Here is a 17,623-nt window from a genome sequence, read left to right as displayed (position 1 = left end):
AAGTCATGCTTGCCATTTATGTTGATAACCATTTCATAGAAATATTTGAATTTGTGTCAATTTTTTCATCAATAAATGTATAGTTCTTTTTATCAGTTACATCTTTTTCATAAATTATTCTATGTACTCCCAATGTTACAGATAAATCCAATTCTAATATTTTCAAATATAAAGGAATGACTTATGACACAGAAAACAGTATGCAAACAAACAAAACAGTCATTTTACATAAATCTTCACTCTGGCATTAGCTTTTATGCTCAGCTATATTTTGCACATTGATTTCTGTGTACTTCAAATACTTTACAAAGTAATCAGAATATTTTTCTTAAGAAATAATAGCCTGAAAATCCAGAGGGTTTCCTTCAACATCATTTTTTGTCAGTGATGGTTAAGTCTTACGAGAGGGAAATTATTTATTGAATGAGGAGTATAACATTTAATTTTAACACAAAAATAATGAACTTTCAGCAAAATGAACACTGCTATTATAATTTGAGAGTCATTTCAATCTATACTTACAGCCAACAGCTGTCTTTGTAGAAATCCAAGTTGAATAGTTTCCAAATCCAGCATTTGTACTAGCAGCAACTCTAAAACGGTACCATCGGAATTTCTTTAACCCGGGTACTATTGTTTCCATGGTGTCATTACCATTATCAATGTTACGATCGTCAATTTGCTCAGCTTCAACGCATTCTTGAGTTTCCCAGTCCATGCACAAGGCAGAGCGTAGTTGTATAATAATCCTGAAAAGCCTTAAATAACCTGGGATAATATCAGGGTGCGTCCATCTCAAAATAACAAAGGTTGATTGAATGCCAACTATCTCTGGATCCTTGGGAGCACTTGGAACTGAAAAATACAATTACATTAATCATTGCTTCTCTTTTACCAAACTATGAAGAAGCAATTGCATTCAATTGGAACAGCAATCAAACTAAAATGACAATGTGATGAAAGCAAAATACCGCGGATGCTGGAAATCCAAAATCAAAACAAAAAATGCTGCAAAAACTCTGTAGTTCTGGCAGCATCTGTGGAGAGAGAAGTAGAATTAACCTTTTGAGTCCGTATGACTCTTCATGTGTCAATTTGGTTCAGTTGATAGTACTTACATCTGAATCAGATCATGGGTTTAAACCATGTGAAACTAGGTTGACACTACAGTGCATTAATGAAGGAATGCCCCATTACTGGAGATGTCATCTTTTGTTGAATGCAAAATTGAGGCTTGTCCTGTGGTTCTGTTGGACATTAAACATCCATTGTACTATGTGAAGAGCAGACAATTCTCTGATATCCTGCTCAACAATCCTCCCTCAACCAAAATCAAGGAAAGAAAATTGGGTAGTCATTCGTCCAATTACAGTGTGAAAACCTGTTTTAACAGTCACTCCATTTGAAAATAATTAATTGTATGTGAAGGGCCTTATGCATGGTGGAGTGAATACATATTGTTATATGCAAAAAAGGCATTATCCTATGAAAATATGTTTTGATTGCAAAGAAAGTAGAAATGACTCAATACAGATTGCTTACTTTGTCCAGATATCAATTAAATTAAGGTAAAATATTAAATAACATGTAAAGATGTGCAGGACCTCACATCTCGATGAAGATTAATAAACTAACACATTCATTTGATAAACTTGGGTGGAATATGGGAAACACCTTTTGTTTTCAAGTATCGCAATTTTCACTTTCAAATGCCTTAAGAGTTAGATCCTACAAAGTAAGTCTTCATGTATCGCTATACTGCACCTTATATGGAGATGATAACGTGGAGTCCCATGAGCTATTATGAATTAGGAACCAGATGGCATTTTTGAATACCAATGGGCGAAATATTTGTTGTGTGTGCTGTGCTCAATAGTACAGAGCCATAAGTGGTCTAAGCAGTAATTGTTAAAGGAACTGCTCAAAGCTGCTCCTGGAAAAGGTAAGTTCTGTTTTTTTTTTATTTTTGTGGAGCCAGAAGGAATGTTTAATGTTTTCTTGCCCCTTTATCCCACCATTCACTCACGTGATTCTTTCTCCCCCTTTAATATTGAACTTCAGGCTCATCTCCACTGGTTTACTGTGCCGCACCAAAAGTGAGGAACAGGAAATGCAGCTTTGATCTGAAGTATCAATATGCTCAGTGAAGATGCTTTGGGAAGCCAGCAAAACAAAATAACCAGGAGCTGGGTACTGTGTATCTGAGAAATTAGTGCGGATGATTCATTGAAAATTTGTTTTGCTTATGAAGTTATGGTTGTGGAAGGACAAGTGAAATACTATCTATAATAATGACCACATCCCTCGACTCACCTGCTGCTGCCCTCAGAACAGGCACAAACAGATTCTACTTTTACCTGGTACAAACTGGAAAGCGTTTTACTCCTCTGCTAACTGCTTTCACAGTGTGAACAAATTCCTGCGCATTAGCACCACCCAACCTAGCATCTGGAGCAAAACTCATTCTTTTGGGTTCTAGGATTTCACTGGCCTACTATTGAATTGCAAGACTCTGCAAAGTACAACCATCTTGGAATTTGCCTAAAATCACTCCAATTCCTATAAAATGAAATGTAATAAAAATATATCGTGCCACAAATTAAATACTTATCTGTTTGAACATCTTGAAAGTTTTTGTGGTAGACCAATTCTGAGGGAATTCATACCTGCTTCTGATAATGTTGTGACAGTGCAGTTTTTGCTTTTTCCTTGGCCCACAGAGTTAGCAGCCATTATACTGAACTGGTAGGAAGTACTTGATTGGAGTTCTCTAAAAGTTTGCACACGGTCACTGAGAGCAATTCTTTGAACATTATTTTCAAATACAAGTGCATAATAAGTGATAATTCCATCTGATTTGGACGGAGGATCCCACTCAACAATGACCGACTGCCAACTTGATGCACTGCAATGAAGATTTCGGATAGTATCTGGAACTGTACAACAGAGAAATCATTGCAATACACATAAAGGCAGGAATGTATTTCACACAAATTTCACACAAGCAATATTTCCCATTTGCACAAGTTGATTACTATTTATTGCTTATTTTCAAGAAATATATTGGAAGAATTTGATCTGCAGTAAGATTACAATATGGGTGTGCAATATTTCCTCTTCTTTTGAGGGTGGAGACTTGAAACCCTTTTCCTATCATAGACTTATGAAGTATCAGCTGAACGGGTATATGGTTGATGGTTAAACAAGAAACTACAGGCTTAATTTTAACACCTTCCCTTTTTCACATCCCTCACCATCATGCAGAAGAGGGTGGAGTAAGGGGTTAAAATTTTGGAAATGAGCAACCCGCCCCAACTTGTCATAATAATAAGAGAAGCAATTATAGGTATCAATGAGTTTCCCACTGCTGAAAGGCAAGAGGTTCATAAACATATGTAAATTGAGATCCCATAAGGTAATTAGGTCCTCAATAGAATTTAATTGCTGCAGCATGCGGCTCTTACAGGGCTGTAAAGTTGCTGGGGGATTGGTGGCAGAACTGGTTTTATCTTATGAAAATGATTAAAATTTAAGAGATCTGATATGAATAAAAACATCCGCACTCACAGGGACTTCCCCAGTTCATTGTGGGCTATGGTTTCGTGAGAATACTTTGACTGCGACTGAGACTTTCATACTCTGCATGTGGAAAAGGAGGAGTTGGTTATAGGTGCTATAGTTGTATTGTGTTGGACAGAAGAGAAGGAAAAAGAGGGGCACGAGCAGAGGCTCAACGTTCTTGACTTCTCTAAGCTTTTGGAGGCTCTGATTATCAGGACAGGTGGTCACTGATCTTTGTAGCCTTTTTTGAGCAAAACCTGTTGCCTGCTAAAACTGGCACCGCCACTGCCAGTGAAAGTCACCACCACCCGCAATTTATTTGTTTCTTGATCCTTCTAGGCAGCAATAACAGACAAGACTTATCCCTCTATTTTGTATTTCTCTTTCTATCTCTGCCACTTCAATTTAGTGCTGCCCCAACAGCTTCAGCAAAGATGACAATGGAAAACTGAGTACTTTTCTCAGTCCCGTGTTGGCACAGTAGTGCTACATTCCTCCGGGCGTACAATTCTGACCTAGGTAATTTGAGATCAGTACTACAAACTTGTTAATTGCACTCTTGATGAAAAACTTCCTAGGGCAACAGCATATCAGAACAGTTTCCACTGATTAAATATAGTAAATCAAATATAAAGTCTGAGGAGTGTTTTTGTTAAAATCATGTAATTTAAAGGTCAAGTTATGACCTATGATTCAGAATTTAGGAACAAAATCTAATCATTACAGAGTTCTAAAATATCAGTAAAACTTTATGGCAAAACATCATCCATGTACTTAAAACAACTGTTATAAAACACCAGTAGAGTTCAACAAACCTGACTCATTTATTTTGAAAATGACAATGTTACTAAATTGATCTCCATTTCCCACTTTGGTAAATGCTGAAACACTGATGTGATATTCATGCAATGGTTCAAAGCCAGCGAGATGTGCTTCATGAAATAATCCTGTTGTATTCTTGAAATAAAAAAGAAATTATGAGATATTTGATGAGGTTTGTTTTATATTCATATTTAAATATTTTCATTTATACTGTACTTTTGAGTGGAATGTAATTTATGTTGTGGACGTAAGTAATATTTTGGGTGACTAGGCAAACCGCTGGACTGGAAAATAAAAACAAATACTTGCAGAAATTGTTTTCTTGTGCACTTTAAATCCACCCTGAGAGGGAATGCACCAGTAAGTGTTTCATGGGATTTTTTTCAGTCAAATCAACAAACCCACTGCCGGGATCTTCTGGTCCCACCCACTGCTGGGATCTTCCGGTCCCGCTGCAAGTCAATGGACTTCTAGCTGGGGCGCTGCCTTGCCCGCGGTGGGTCCCACCCGCAGTGGGGCTGGAAACTCCCGGCCTATTTAATTTGTTAAGCCTGTATTTTGTATCAGTGTGACTTCTATGTATGGTATCATGCAAACAGAGGCACTGCTAACAGTTAAACTTCTTTTGACATTATCACTGCAAAGTTCCTTACAAACTTCAAAAGAGAAATATGAATTTTATATATCTTAAGTAATACCATCCAATTCAAAACCCCAAGTGCCATGATTGATATACAGTAGCAAAGTATTTGAAACAAAACTTAAAGAACAGTACCTTAAAATACATGCTTTCATTTGTGTTGTCAATTATTTTAAAACTGTAGAGCTGCACAATACCATTTGGTATAGGACTAGGTTTCCACCTAACCAAGACAGAGTCTGCTGTATAATTTACTATCACCAAGTCTTGTGGAGGGGTTGATGGTACTGAAAAAGAAGCTCAAATCAATCATTAAAAGCATAAGCCTTTAGCCTTTCTGCCAGCTAATTCTCCTTACATACACACTTTCCAAATGGTTCTGGCTGTTCTGAAAATATTTGGAAATATTCTTGTTCCTTGTTAAGTGCAATTATTTTTCAGTTTGGTAAAACTCTTATTGATTTATATATGTTTCATTCACAAAAAGGCATAATTACAAAACCTTCTGCACAAACCAGATAAATAAGATGCAAAAATGTTAGTGTCATTGTCAATGCAGTGTGATGGACAGTAAGGGCGAATCCATAATCCTGTAACATCCATTGCTGCAGTAAGCAAGTATCTTTAGGACTGTTTCTAAACTTCAGCAGCAATGGTCAAGGTAGAGTTTATTAAGAAGGCATACTCGTCAACAACCCCTATATAAACTTTGACACTACCAGCCGAAATAGTGCTATTTGCAATAATATCATTATGAACACTTAGGGCAGAATTTTGCCCTCGGATGGCGGGCGGGCCCCACCGGCTTGGCGGCGGGTGGCCAGCCGACCCCCGCCACTGAAACGGGGCCCGTCGCCATTTTAAGTGGCCAAGGCCCACCCAGCAGAATCCCCGACTGAAAGTGCTATGCATTTCCTGTTCTGGGGGGGGGGGGGGTGGGGGGCAAGGATTCCCCATCTGTCAAAGGGCGCACTTCTCCCTGAGGCAAAGTGCTACCTCAGGGAAATTCGTGACAGGTAAGTTAATTGTAAGAATAGAAACATTAAAAAACTATTAACATGTCCCCCTCATGTGACAATGTCACACAAGATGGGACATGTTAATATAAAACACATAAACTTTATTACTTTTTTACAAAACGGACATGAAACTTCATCCCGCCGGTGGATGAAGTTTCATGAATAATCTGGAGCCTGCTGGGGCTCCTGGCCTGCCCACCAGCCTTAAGGTTGGCCGGGCAGGTCTTTAATTATCTTAATTAGCCTGTCAATGGCCTCAAACAGCCACTGACAGCTTGGCGGGCGGACAGCTGATTTCGCTGTCTGCCCGTCTTCCTAAAAATTTAAAGGGACCAGGATGACGTCGGGGATTCCTCCCAATATCATCCCGTGTCATTTTCCCCTTGGCGAGCGGGCCCCTCCCCCAAATCACTGAGGGGAAAATCCTGGCCTTAGTGTATGCAGTTAAAAACAATTGCTAAATCTTTCTTTAAGATATCTTGCACATTAGCAATTAGTTTGTTTGGTAGTACAGAGCTTGAGTATTGCTGGAAAAAGAAATATGTCAAAGCTTTCCAGGGCCTTAATTATGCTGACAACCAATTTAAGAATGTCAGTCGGACTTGCAGTGTGGTGCATTTGTGTGTTCTGGAAGCTGCATACATTAAGACACAGTGTCCTGTTCTTTGCAGAAAGAACATGTACACACATTGCACCTGTTTCAGTTAAACAAAATAAGTGATAGTTCATTCAGAGCAATGCCTTGGCCAATCAAAGTCAAGCTGCCTAGTTTAAATTTCATACAATGCTTGGCAGGTAACTGTTATTCATCATTAACTGGTGCATTCTCCATGGCAATTGGCCTCTACCAATCAGAATCCACTTGCAAACCAATCAGCACTCTCTTATACAATATAAAGTTGTTGCTTCCCCTAACATTGGTATTCTTGTGATTGTCCTGATGAGTGCAAGAATACTTGTCTTTGATATGATTACTGAATAGATGTGTATTTGTTTATACAACTGAATAACCAGTTCAGGGGTTTTAGGCTTTTTTCAATGGGTCTGGTGTTGTTTTCTGTGCATTATGAATGGCAATGTGTTTGAACAACAGTTCTCTTAGATTGTTAGAGATTTATTTTTAAAGTTCCGCTATTTCATGGCTCCTAATGACTGTACATAGTGGATACTTGTTGAGTGGTTATGGAGGATACATGTGAGTCATGAAGGGAGCATAGAAAGGGCACAGGGAATATTAAGGGACATGGTGGGGACATGTGGGTTATGGAGACGGCATGGGGCTATGGGGGAGCATAGGGAATATGAATGAGCGCGAAAGAGTCACGGAGAATACAAAAGGAGCAAGGAAGGAAACTAGGGATATGAGGGGGCATGAAGGGGGCTTGGGGATATGAGGTGGCATGGAGGCACATGGGGATATGGATAGGTATGAGGACACATGGAGGGGACATTGGGTTAGGTAGGGCGCTAATGGAGGTGAAGGGTTGAGCTTCAGGGGGCCTTCTAACCAGCTCGCCTTGGCACCCACACTCCTCCGATACTACCCGAAACCCAAACTTTGCCCTCCAGGAGACAAAGTTATGGTGGGTATGTGCAAAAGGTGACAGGCTTGGGTTTCCAAACTTGTGAAGCTGCACAACTTTCGTTTCCTATGCCCAACATGAAAATCCAGTATTGGTTGATTGAGAGGATGAGAATCCTTCACATGGTGACAGTTATAATCAAAGCTTATGTTGCTTCACTTATCAAACCCCTAATCACAAATTCTAAAGAAAATTGTGCAACAATATTCTATGTTAATGCGCTAACAAATTTTTTTAGTCAGCCTTCCAGTTTTCATCGGCCTTCTGCTTTTGAACAACTTAGTATTTAAATTGGGCAAATTCTCTCTCATTACTCCATACTTTTTTCCCTGATTTAAATGGACTACGTGACTTTTAATAGGTCTCTTCTTCAATTTTCTCATATGACCATGGGAAGCTAAAGGGCTATAGCCCCTTTTCCTTCCCCATTCATGGATTCACCAATAAACCAGTGAGCCTAAGGATATGTCCCCAGCAGACAATAACATCCTGCATACTCAAGAATACCATTTCAAGAATGCCATTTTGAGTGGATGACCTCCTAGTATTCAGGTGAGCTAACAAATTACTTACTGTGCTTAGTAATCATGGAAACAGTAAGGACTTTGAACCTACGCAAATTTGCTTAATTTTAGAATCCAATTTTTGAATATAAATCATTCCAAATACTTTCTGTGGCAAAATGTGTTTTAAAAATCTCAGAACCTGTTATTACACCTATATTTTAGGAATGTAAAGATATATTTGTTGGAAAACTATTAGTTGTTTAGATGTCATAACCATTTTCATGGAGAGACACCTGAAGATAATAGGGAATTGCTCATAGTTATGGTTCATACAGTAACATGAAGTGATTAGAGAAAAGTTTAGTTCTTGTTATTAAAAGCTACATTTTGTTGCAAGTGCAGTGCACCAGAAAAAAACAAAGCGCAGGGATGAGTATATGCTTATATATAAAAAGGATAACTCAGAGGCCATGAAAACGGCATGTGGTGCAATTTGATTCAGCAATAATTGAAATCAAGGGCAGAATTTCACAGTCCCCTGCTGGCAAGTCTGCAGGGAGTCCTATAAAATTCCCTGAGAGCCCTTCCTTCCACCTTCCCCTAACCTGTCTGCAATCTTATGGGGATGGGTGAGGCCTAGGGCCATCCGCCCACCCTCGCCCCTTGCCCCTATTGAGGCACTTAAGCGGCCAAATATTGGCCACATAAGGGCTGCTTCCCACCCAGCCTCAATCTTCAGGCTGATGATAGGAGTTCAGGGACCTAGGGGATGTCATACAGGTCACTGGAGCCTCGAAGGGCGATGCCTCCCTCAAAAACCCCCTCTCCACAATGGGCATACCACCGCCAAGGGCTGGCCTCATGGGTGCTCCCTCTCCCTCTTGGTCCTCCATCAAGACTCCCACACCCCTCCCCACACATCCCTGGGCCTCACCTCCCATCAGTGATGTGAGATGTCGTGACTTACCTGGTCCTGGACTCAGGGACTTAGAATCTGGGGACTGCTTGTAGTTCCAATTCTGGCTACTGCTGCCGCTGGCACCGCTGGGACTGCAGAGCTGCCGGCCAATCAGATTGGCCAGCAGGTCTCTGAAGCAGGACTTCTGCCCAGCTGAGGGAAGGAGGTCCCATCTCCAGATAATTAACATTCCAAGAAGCGCTGAATGGCTGCGGGGCTGCTGTGCTGGGCAGGCTGCATTCCCTGCCGACTCTTTGGGGTGGCCTGGTGGACAACCCAGCCATCAAAAACATTCTGTCCCAAATATTATCATGGCAGTGTCATCATTTACAGGGGAAGCAGACAAATACAGCTACAAGGGAATGGTAGAATATAGGTAATGTTACTGAGCCTGGGACCTGGACTAATGCTTCAGGGGCTGAGTTCAAATTCCACCACAGCAGAAGTAGGAATTTACCATAAATTCGACTACTGGACTGCTGTTAAAAATCCATCTGGTTCTCTAATGACTTAGCAAGACTTTCAGTTCTATGAAACCACTATAGAAAGTTAAATAAGAATAAAACTGGGTGGCACCAGAAACAGCAAAGGCACAGCCCGCCCAGTCAATCCTGTCAAGCCCTCCTCACTAACATCTGTGGACTTGGGAGAGCTGTGCCACGGGCTAGTCAAGCAACAGGCTGACATAGTCATTCACAGCAAATCACACCTTGCAAATGCTTGGGAACTCCACCATCTGCAAACTCCCCTTCAAGTCGTACATCGTCATGACTTGGAAATATACTGTCACTCCTTCACTGTTGGGTGAAAGCCTTGGAACTCCCTCCATAAAAGCACTGTGGGGTATACTTATACCACATGGACTGCAGCGATTCAAAAAGGTGGCTCGCCATCACCTTCTCCAGGGCAAGAAATAATGGGCAATAAATGTTGACCTTGTTTAGATCCCATGATCAAATAGAAAAATAAAATCACAAAGATCAAAACTTGCTGAGAGATTGGTTGAGATAATAAGTGTGTATTTCTTAACAAAAACGTACTGCTGCATTGTGCAACCCTACGTACAAAATAGTTGATCACAATTTAGATGAAAGATTATTTGACAGGGAATGATAAGTTAATTAATATCTCTGTCACTATGTTTTAATATCTTATACTTTAACATATACCCCAGTAGTTGTGCAATGAAACAAACTTACCATCTTCATCAGTGTACACATCAATCAGTTCACTCGTCCGAATTTCATCTCCCAGGATGTTACAGGCTGTCATCCACAATTTATAGTGGCTGAATTTGGCCAAATTAACCAAAAGTACTTTCACATTTGCATTTTCACCACTACTTTCTTGATCAAAGTCTGTTATATTCTGAAAAACGATACCGAACAGCTCAGAGCAGGTGATTTTTTTTTTAACAGTCAGAAAATTAAATGTTTTATTTATACATCAGGTATAGAATGCACAAAGTATATCCTTTTGTCTCCATTTCCCAGTGTGTATTGGAGGAGCAATCCTGTCACTCGTTCCAAGTTTCCTTTGCAAGAATTTACTTCTTTGGTTTCACACTTTCTGTACTGCTTGTGCAATTAAATAATTAAATTGCATTCTTTCTTCAACATATTTGACTATTTGTTTTGCTTCCCGAAGTATTTGCTATTTCCAACTATTCAATAAACTCCACTTTTGATAAACAGATCGATTACGGTTTAATTTTGGAATTATTAAAGCGATTAGTATAACAATTTCAGTATGCTTCATAAACCTATAAATTATAGTTTGCTACATTAACAAATGAATGTAAGACAGTTCTTTGGCTGCTCCTGAACATAGATTTAACCCATTTATTTTATATGGGTTAATGCTAAAAGACAGAAGTATGTCATACGCTGTTATTGGCTGCATATTACAGGGGGAACCCCCTCCCACCCCGGAAGCAAAGTCAGCATGGCGCCAACTCACTCCAGGACAGCCCGCCCCGCAGCTATAACGGACTGCAGGTGGGCTAAATAGCTTGCCAGTTGACTTCCACCCCTCTCTGGGGAGAAAGTCCTGCTCTCGGGACCTGCCAGCCAAACCCAGCCTTATATGTTCATTTCACTCTTCTTTGGCAACAGCAATTTCTAGCCTATAGTTCCTTAGAACCCACAAACCTCTCATTGTTTTCGTTTAACTGCTAAATATGATAATGGAAAAATATTATTCCGGTTAAAACCAGAAAATATCATACCTGTGTGAAAACATCAGAAGTATTTCTGTAGTGAACTGTGTAATATTGAACATTTCCAGTAGATTTAAAGGGAGGGTTCCAAAAAATCTGAATAGATGTGGAACTTTTGTTGACATAGGAGACAATGCCTTCAGGGTTCCTCGCTGCAGGAAAATATGCATGCATTAGTTAAGTGGTTTCCCTTCACAAAGAAATGTAATGCTAGATCTTTATAAAGCACTGATTTGGCCCCAGATGGAGTGTTGTGGCCAATTCTGGGAACCTCATTTCGGGAAAGATATCAAGACTTTGGAGGCTGTGCAAGAAATTACAAGATTTACAAGAATAATACCAGAGGTGTATGGTTTCAGTTATATGGAGAGACTAGAGAAGCTGGATTGTTCACCCAAGAGTAGAGAAGGCGATGATACTTTGATAAAGTAAGCTGGTACAGACCTGTTGGACCGAATGGCTGCTTCTGTGCTGTAAGCATTATGTAAATAAAAAGTAACTGTATCTTGTGGCAGACGGGTCAGTAACCAGAGAACACGTACTTAAGATAACTGGCAAAGAAACGAGAGGTGATATGAGGGCAAGTGTTGACCTGGAATGCACTGCCTGAAAAGTTGGCAGAAGTACGTCCAATTGTAATTTTCAAAAAGGAACTGGATAAATGCTTGAAAGGGGAAAAAAATGAAAAAGGGCAGGGTTGCAGGACTAAATGGATAGCTCTTTCAAAGGGCCATGTGCATGATGGACTGAATATTCTCCTTCTGTGCTGTATCGTTCTGGCACGTACCCAACAAAGTGGAAAATTACCAAGTACATACTGTCACTATAAGTAGGACAAAAGCAATTTGGCCAATTATTGTCCCATCAGTCTACAGTCAATCAGCAAAGTAATGGAAAGAGTCATCAACAGTGCTACCAAGGGGTTCACCAAAAGCCTGCATGCCAATGCTCAGTTTGAGTTCTGCAGGTCCACTCAACTCCAGGCCTCATTACAGCCTTGGACAAAAGAGCTGAATTCCTCAGGTGAGGTGATGGCAACTGGCCTTGACATCAAGGCAGCATTTGAATGAGTGTGGCAATAAGAGTCCTAGTAAAATTTAATTCAGTGGGAATTGGAGAAAATCTCATCACTGGCTAACGTCATACCTAGCAAAAAGGAGAATGGTTATGGTTGTTGGAGGTCAATCATCTCAACTCCAAGAAATCACTGCAGGAGTTCCTCAGGGTTGTGTTCAAGGCCCAATCATCTTCACTTGCTTCATCAATGACCTTCCCTCCATTGTAAATTCAGAAGTGGGGATGTCTGTTTTTCCCTATGGTTTGCTGATCTTTTCTCAGTATTCAATTCCATTCACAGCTGCTCTGGGCCCACATGGAGCAAGACCTGCAATGTGCAGGCTTGGGCTCTTAATTGGCAACTAACACTTGAGCCACACAGTGCCAGACAAAGGCCATTTCCAATAATAAAGTGTAACTACATCCTCTTTTCATTCACTGGCATTACCATCATTGAGTTCCCACCGTCATCTTGGGAGGGTCATAAGTACAGTGACAGGAAGAGTGACTAACTTTTTGACTCCCTAGAGTCTTTCCACCAACTAAAGGCACAAACCAGAAGTGGGATGGAATACTCTCCATTTAAAAAAAAATCATTTATGGGATGTGAGCTTCGCTGGCTTAGCCAGCATTTATTGTCCATCTCTAGCTGCCCTTGAGAAGGTGGTGGTGAGCTGCCTTGAATCACTGCAGTCCACGTGGTGTAGGTTCACCCACAGTGCTGTTAGGAAGGACGTTCCAGGATTCTGACCCAGCGACAATGAAGGAACAGCGATATATTTCCAAGTCAGGATGGTGAGTGACTTGGAGGGGAACTTCCAGGTGGTGATGCTCCCATCTATCTGTTGTCCTTGTCCTACTGGATGGTAGTGATCGTCAGTTTGCAAGGTGCTGTCGAAAGAGCCTTGGTTTGAATTCCTGCAGCGCATCTTGTAGATGGTACGCACTGCTGCTACTGTGCATCAGTGGTGGAGGAAATGTATGTTTTTGTGGATGTGGTGCCAATCAAGCTTGATGATTGCAGTCCCAGCAACACTCAAGCTGTGATGTCAGTTGTGGCTCAGTTTGCAGCACTCATACCTCTGAGTCAGAGGGTGCTGGGTACAAGCCCCACTCCAGAGACTTCAAAACAAAAATCTAGATTGACACTCTGGCGCAGTATTGAGGGAATCTCTGCACTATTGGAGTGCCATCTTTTAAGCCAAAAAGCCCTGTCTACTCTCTCAGATGCATGTACCAAAACCCTGTCTACCAACTGTCTCAGTTGGACCAAAAAGATTCCATAGCACTATTTGAAAAACAGCAGTGAAATGTTAAGGTAAGGTAATTAGCCACAGTCCACAAAGCACCATAGGCATCTCCATTAGAGAATCACCTGATGGTGATGCAGAATGATGCCGATGGCAAGGGTTCAATCCCTGTATGGGCTGTGGTCATTCTTCATGCCCTGGCCAATATTTCTCCCTCAATCTACATCCCAAAATGATAATTTAGATATTACTGATTGTGGAAGCTTGCTGTGCACAAATTAACTGCCTAATTGCAATACTGACAGCACTTCAAATGACCACAGAGGACTTGAACCAGCAATCTTTTGATTACATCATGCTTCACACCAAAGTCAGACACCTTATCCATTAGGCCACAGTTGTCTAGATGGCCTGACAGTGATGCAGAATGATGCCGATGGCAAGGGTTCAATCCCTGTATGGGCTGTGGTCATTCATGGAGTCCTGCCTCCTTGCCTTGCCTCAAACTTGCGGAGTGGTGCCCCTCAAGCTGTATAAAACCAATTGTCTTTCTCTAATGGAGATGCCTATGGTCCTTTGTTGACTGTGGCTAATTACCTTATCTTAAACTTCCAATATAGTTCATTAGCATCACCCTCAGGCCATCTAGACAACTGTAACACATTGTACAATTCCCAGAAGTAATTTTAAGAAACTCGACACCATCGATGGCAAAGCAGCCTGATTGCTTGGCATCCCATCCACCACCTTAAACATTCACTTCCTCCACCACTAGCACACCATGTCTGCAGTACATATGGACTACAGGATGCAATGCAGCAACTCGCCAAAGCTTCCTCAACAATCTCCCAAACCTGTGGTTTCTGCTACCTAGAAGGGCAAGAGCTGCAGTCGCATGGAAACACCGCCACCTCCACATCACACAGCATCCTGACTGGAAATATACCACTGTTCCTTTATCGTCAATGGGTCAAAATCCTGGAACTTCCTACTTAGCAGCAATGTGGGTGTACCTTCACCACACAGACCTCAGTGATTCAAGAAGGCAGCTGACGATGATGTTCTCAACAGCAATTAGCAATGGGCAATAAATGCTGGCCCTGCCGGTGACACCCACATCCCATGAATTATTAAAAAGAAATGTTTCAATGAATGCAGAAAATGTATTATTTTATAAGTTTCTGTAATAATTACTCATCAATAATTACAATATTTTAATAGCAAGTATTTATAAGTTTCAGTACAGATACTTACAACTCTCAGATATTTGAAATGTGATGTTATTACTTTTCATTCCACCATCACCAAGCCTAGTATTTGCTGTTACAAAAGCATAGTATTCAGTATTATTGTCCAAGTTTTTCAGCAGTACAGATGTTCCAATCTCATTTAAAATTAGTTCTGTTGTTGCACTCCTGTAATAAAAGTATCTATATTATTTCATAGTGTAACATCACAATACTGAGCTAATCTTAATTTATCCATGCCAAAAGAACTGTTCCCCTTCACTGCAGAATCCAATTGTTTCTTAAATAATTATTTTTCTCCCACTCCAGTCTTCTATCTAGAAGTCCATTCTATGTACTGGTCATTCTTTGTATGAAGAACAACTTTCTGATATCAGTCCTATATTGATGTGCCACCAGGAATTGTATTATCCTCTGCCCTACTCACACAATTTAATTTAAAGTAATTCTATGGATTTAGCTTTCCAATTTCATCTACTAGCTTATACACCTCAATAAAATTGCCTCACAATTAATTCCTTTCAAGAATGAAAGGCTTTATCCAGTCTTTCCTTCTATCTCAGACCTCTTGGAAATGTTACCAAAAGTTAATTGATGGCAGAGCATTTTTTTATTAAGCAAATAGTTTTAAAAAAAAAAAATCATTTAGCAGGGTAAAGGCTAAGAAGATGAGATGAGTTTAACTTTCAAACAAAATTATTTTCCATGCAGCAAACATAAATCAAACAATTAAGTCACTAGGGATGTGTACACCTTAAACCTAATTTCCTGAGGGTTTATCAGCAACCATCATGAGGAAGCCCGACCCTTTGAAATGATGCTAGAGAAGACAACTTGATCTAGCATGGAAGAGAAGGCTACAATTTGAGAATAAGGTTGTGACCTCCCTAACAATTTCAGTGCATCACATTACTTTTGTACTTAACTTTGCAGTTTCATGCTTTTGTAATTTTTCTTTGCGTCAATCCCAATTTGGTGCCTTTGATTATTCCTGTGTCCTTTACAATTTTTTTTTAAGTTGCTTTTACAGTTATCTTGTAATTGGCCTTGTGTAGATATTGAATAAAAACTCGGGACACCTTATTTAGAGCAGATCTTATTTATTTCAGTAACAGAGGTGAAACTAGTTCATTATTGCAAATGTCCCACTTCTGATCTCTGGCAGATTTTGTTAGCATGAGGAATAAACACAGGATGGATCAGTGCACTAAGTTATCTTTTGCATTATTTTAAAATATTTTCACTCCATTACTCTTTTAACCCACTTAAAATTTTCACTTTTTCTCACAATACTATTTTGCTACATTACTGTAGTAGTACACAGCCCCACTCACCAATTCAGAGCTGTTTTAGTGACTTTTCAGTTTCATGTTCCAGTCCTTCACCTTCCCACCATGATTTGCACGATCCAGACACAGGTTTTTGTAATCTGCCTAAGCAAAGCTTTTACTCTGCCCCATCAGGACAACAGACATTTCTGTAGCTGTGTGATGACCAACTGGAAGCATGCATCTTTAAGATCATTTTTTAAATCTTTTCATGGGTTGTGGGCATCATTAGAAAGGTCAACATTTATTGCCCTTGACAGCAGTTAAGAGTCAACCACATTGCTCTAGTTCTGATGTCACATGTAGGGCAGATCAGGCAAGAATGCCAGATTTCCTTCCCTTAGTGAGCCAGATGTTTTTTTCAATGATAGTTACGTGGTCATCATTATTGAGACTAGCTCTCAATGCCTAATTTTTTAATTAATTGTTTTTTTTTAAATTTATTAATTGAATTTCAATTCCAATAGCTGCCATGGTGGATTTGAGCCCAGTCCCCAGAGCCTGAGACTCTGGATCACTGGTCCAGTGATTTTGCCACAATGCCACCATTTCGCATACTTCCTCAGGGAGTACCTATAACATAATGACCTAGGTTCTCCAATCATAAGGCTTAACAGTAGCCCATTAAAACACATGTTATGATCAGAAAGCATATATCAATGCCTCTAAATCTTACAAAGCGTTCCTTGAATTAAAGGCTTCAATCTTTTACAATGGTCCTCATCGTTATGGTAATTGCTGTCAAGTGTGCATGAGAATTTCACCTTTGTTCATACGGAAATCTCTTTTGGTAGGAATGAATGCCACAAAGTCAGTTTTTCCAGCAGACTGATTTTTCTTACGAAGGGACTTTATCACAGAAGTATTTATGCACTCGCAGTGTAGCTGAAGGTTGGAGATCAACAGCTACAGTATTGCCAGGCGGTATGTTGTTTGTACAATTAAAAATTAAAATTCAAATATTTATTGAGCAAAGGCACATCACGTTCTCTGAACATTTAAATCCATTACATATGTTAAGTGCTTTTTAAACTTACTTTGAAACCACACTTAAATGTTATGTGTTGTCAAACCCAAACAGAATGAAACATCTTCCTTTGGTAACTGTCACAGTTTCTCCTGGAGTTAGCTTGGAACCCAACCCCAAAAAATATTTGCAGTAACGCTAACACTGGAGCATAAATGCCCCCCTAAATGGCTTATAGCTGGATGGTGAACTTAAACACTGCTGAATTGCCTTCATAATAAAATAAACCCCTAGTTTAGCTATAAAAGGAATAGAAAATGCTGGAATTACTCAGCAGGTCAGGCAACAACCATGGAGAGGGAAATAGAATAATGTTTCAGGTCGATGACCTTTCCTCAGAACTTGAAAACATAACAGGTTTAAAGCAAGTACAGAGGCAGGGAAAGTGGGGAGGGAGACAAAAACAAA

At 40.1% G+C, this 17,623-nt stretch overlaps 1 protein-coding gene across 1 annotated transcript in view; it reads right to left on the bottom strand.

The window, feature by feature from the left end:
- Positions 1–17,623, bottom strand: part of ptprq (protein tyrosine phosphatase receptor type Q) — a 226,504-nt gene that overhangs the window by 82,938 nt on the left and 125,943 nt on the right. Inside the window, exons 31-37 of the mRNA XM_041215661.1 lie at positions 14,868–15,028; positions 11,317–11,459; positions 10,289–10,457; positions 5,159–5,310; positions 4,377–4,518; positions 2,667–2,936; positions 523–855 (exon numbers count right to left, since the gene is read on the bottom strand). Of these exons, the coding sequence (XP_041071595.1) occupies positions 523–855; positions 2,667–2,936; positions 4,377–4,518; positions 5,159–5,310; positions 10,289–10,457; positions 11,317–11,459; positions 14,868–15,028 (1,370 nt within the window). The remainder of the gene's footprint in view (positions 1–522; positions 856–2,666; positions 2,937–4,376; positions 4,519–5,158; positions 5,311–10,288; positions 10,458–11,316; positions 11,460–14,867; positions 15,029–17,623) is intronic.

Source organism: Carcharodon carcharias, chromosome 21, assembly GCF_017639515.1.
Source record: "Carcharodon carcharias isolate sCarCar2 chromosome 21, sCarCar2.pri, whole genome shotgun sequence".
Classification (NCBI taxonomy): domain Eukaryota; kingdom Metazoa; phylum Chordata; class Chondrichthyes; order Lamniformes; family Lamnidae; genus Carcharodon; species Carcharodon carcharias.
This window is presented reverse-complemented; position numbering and strand designations above follow the sequence as displayed.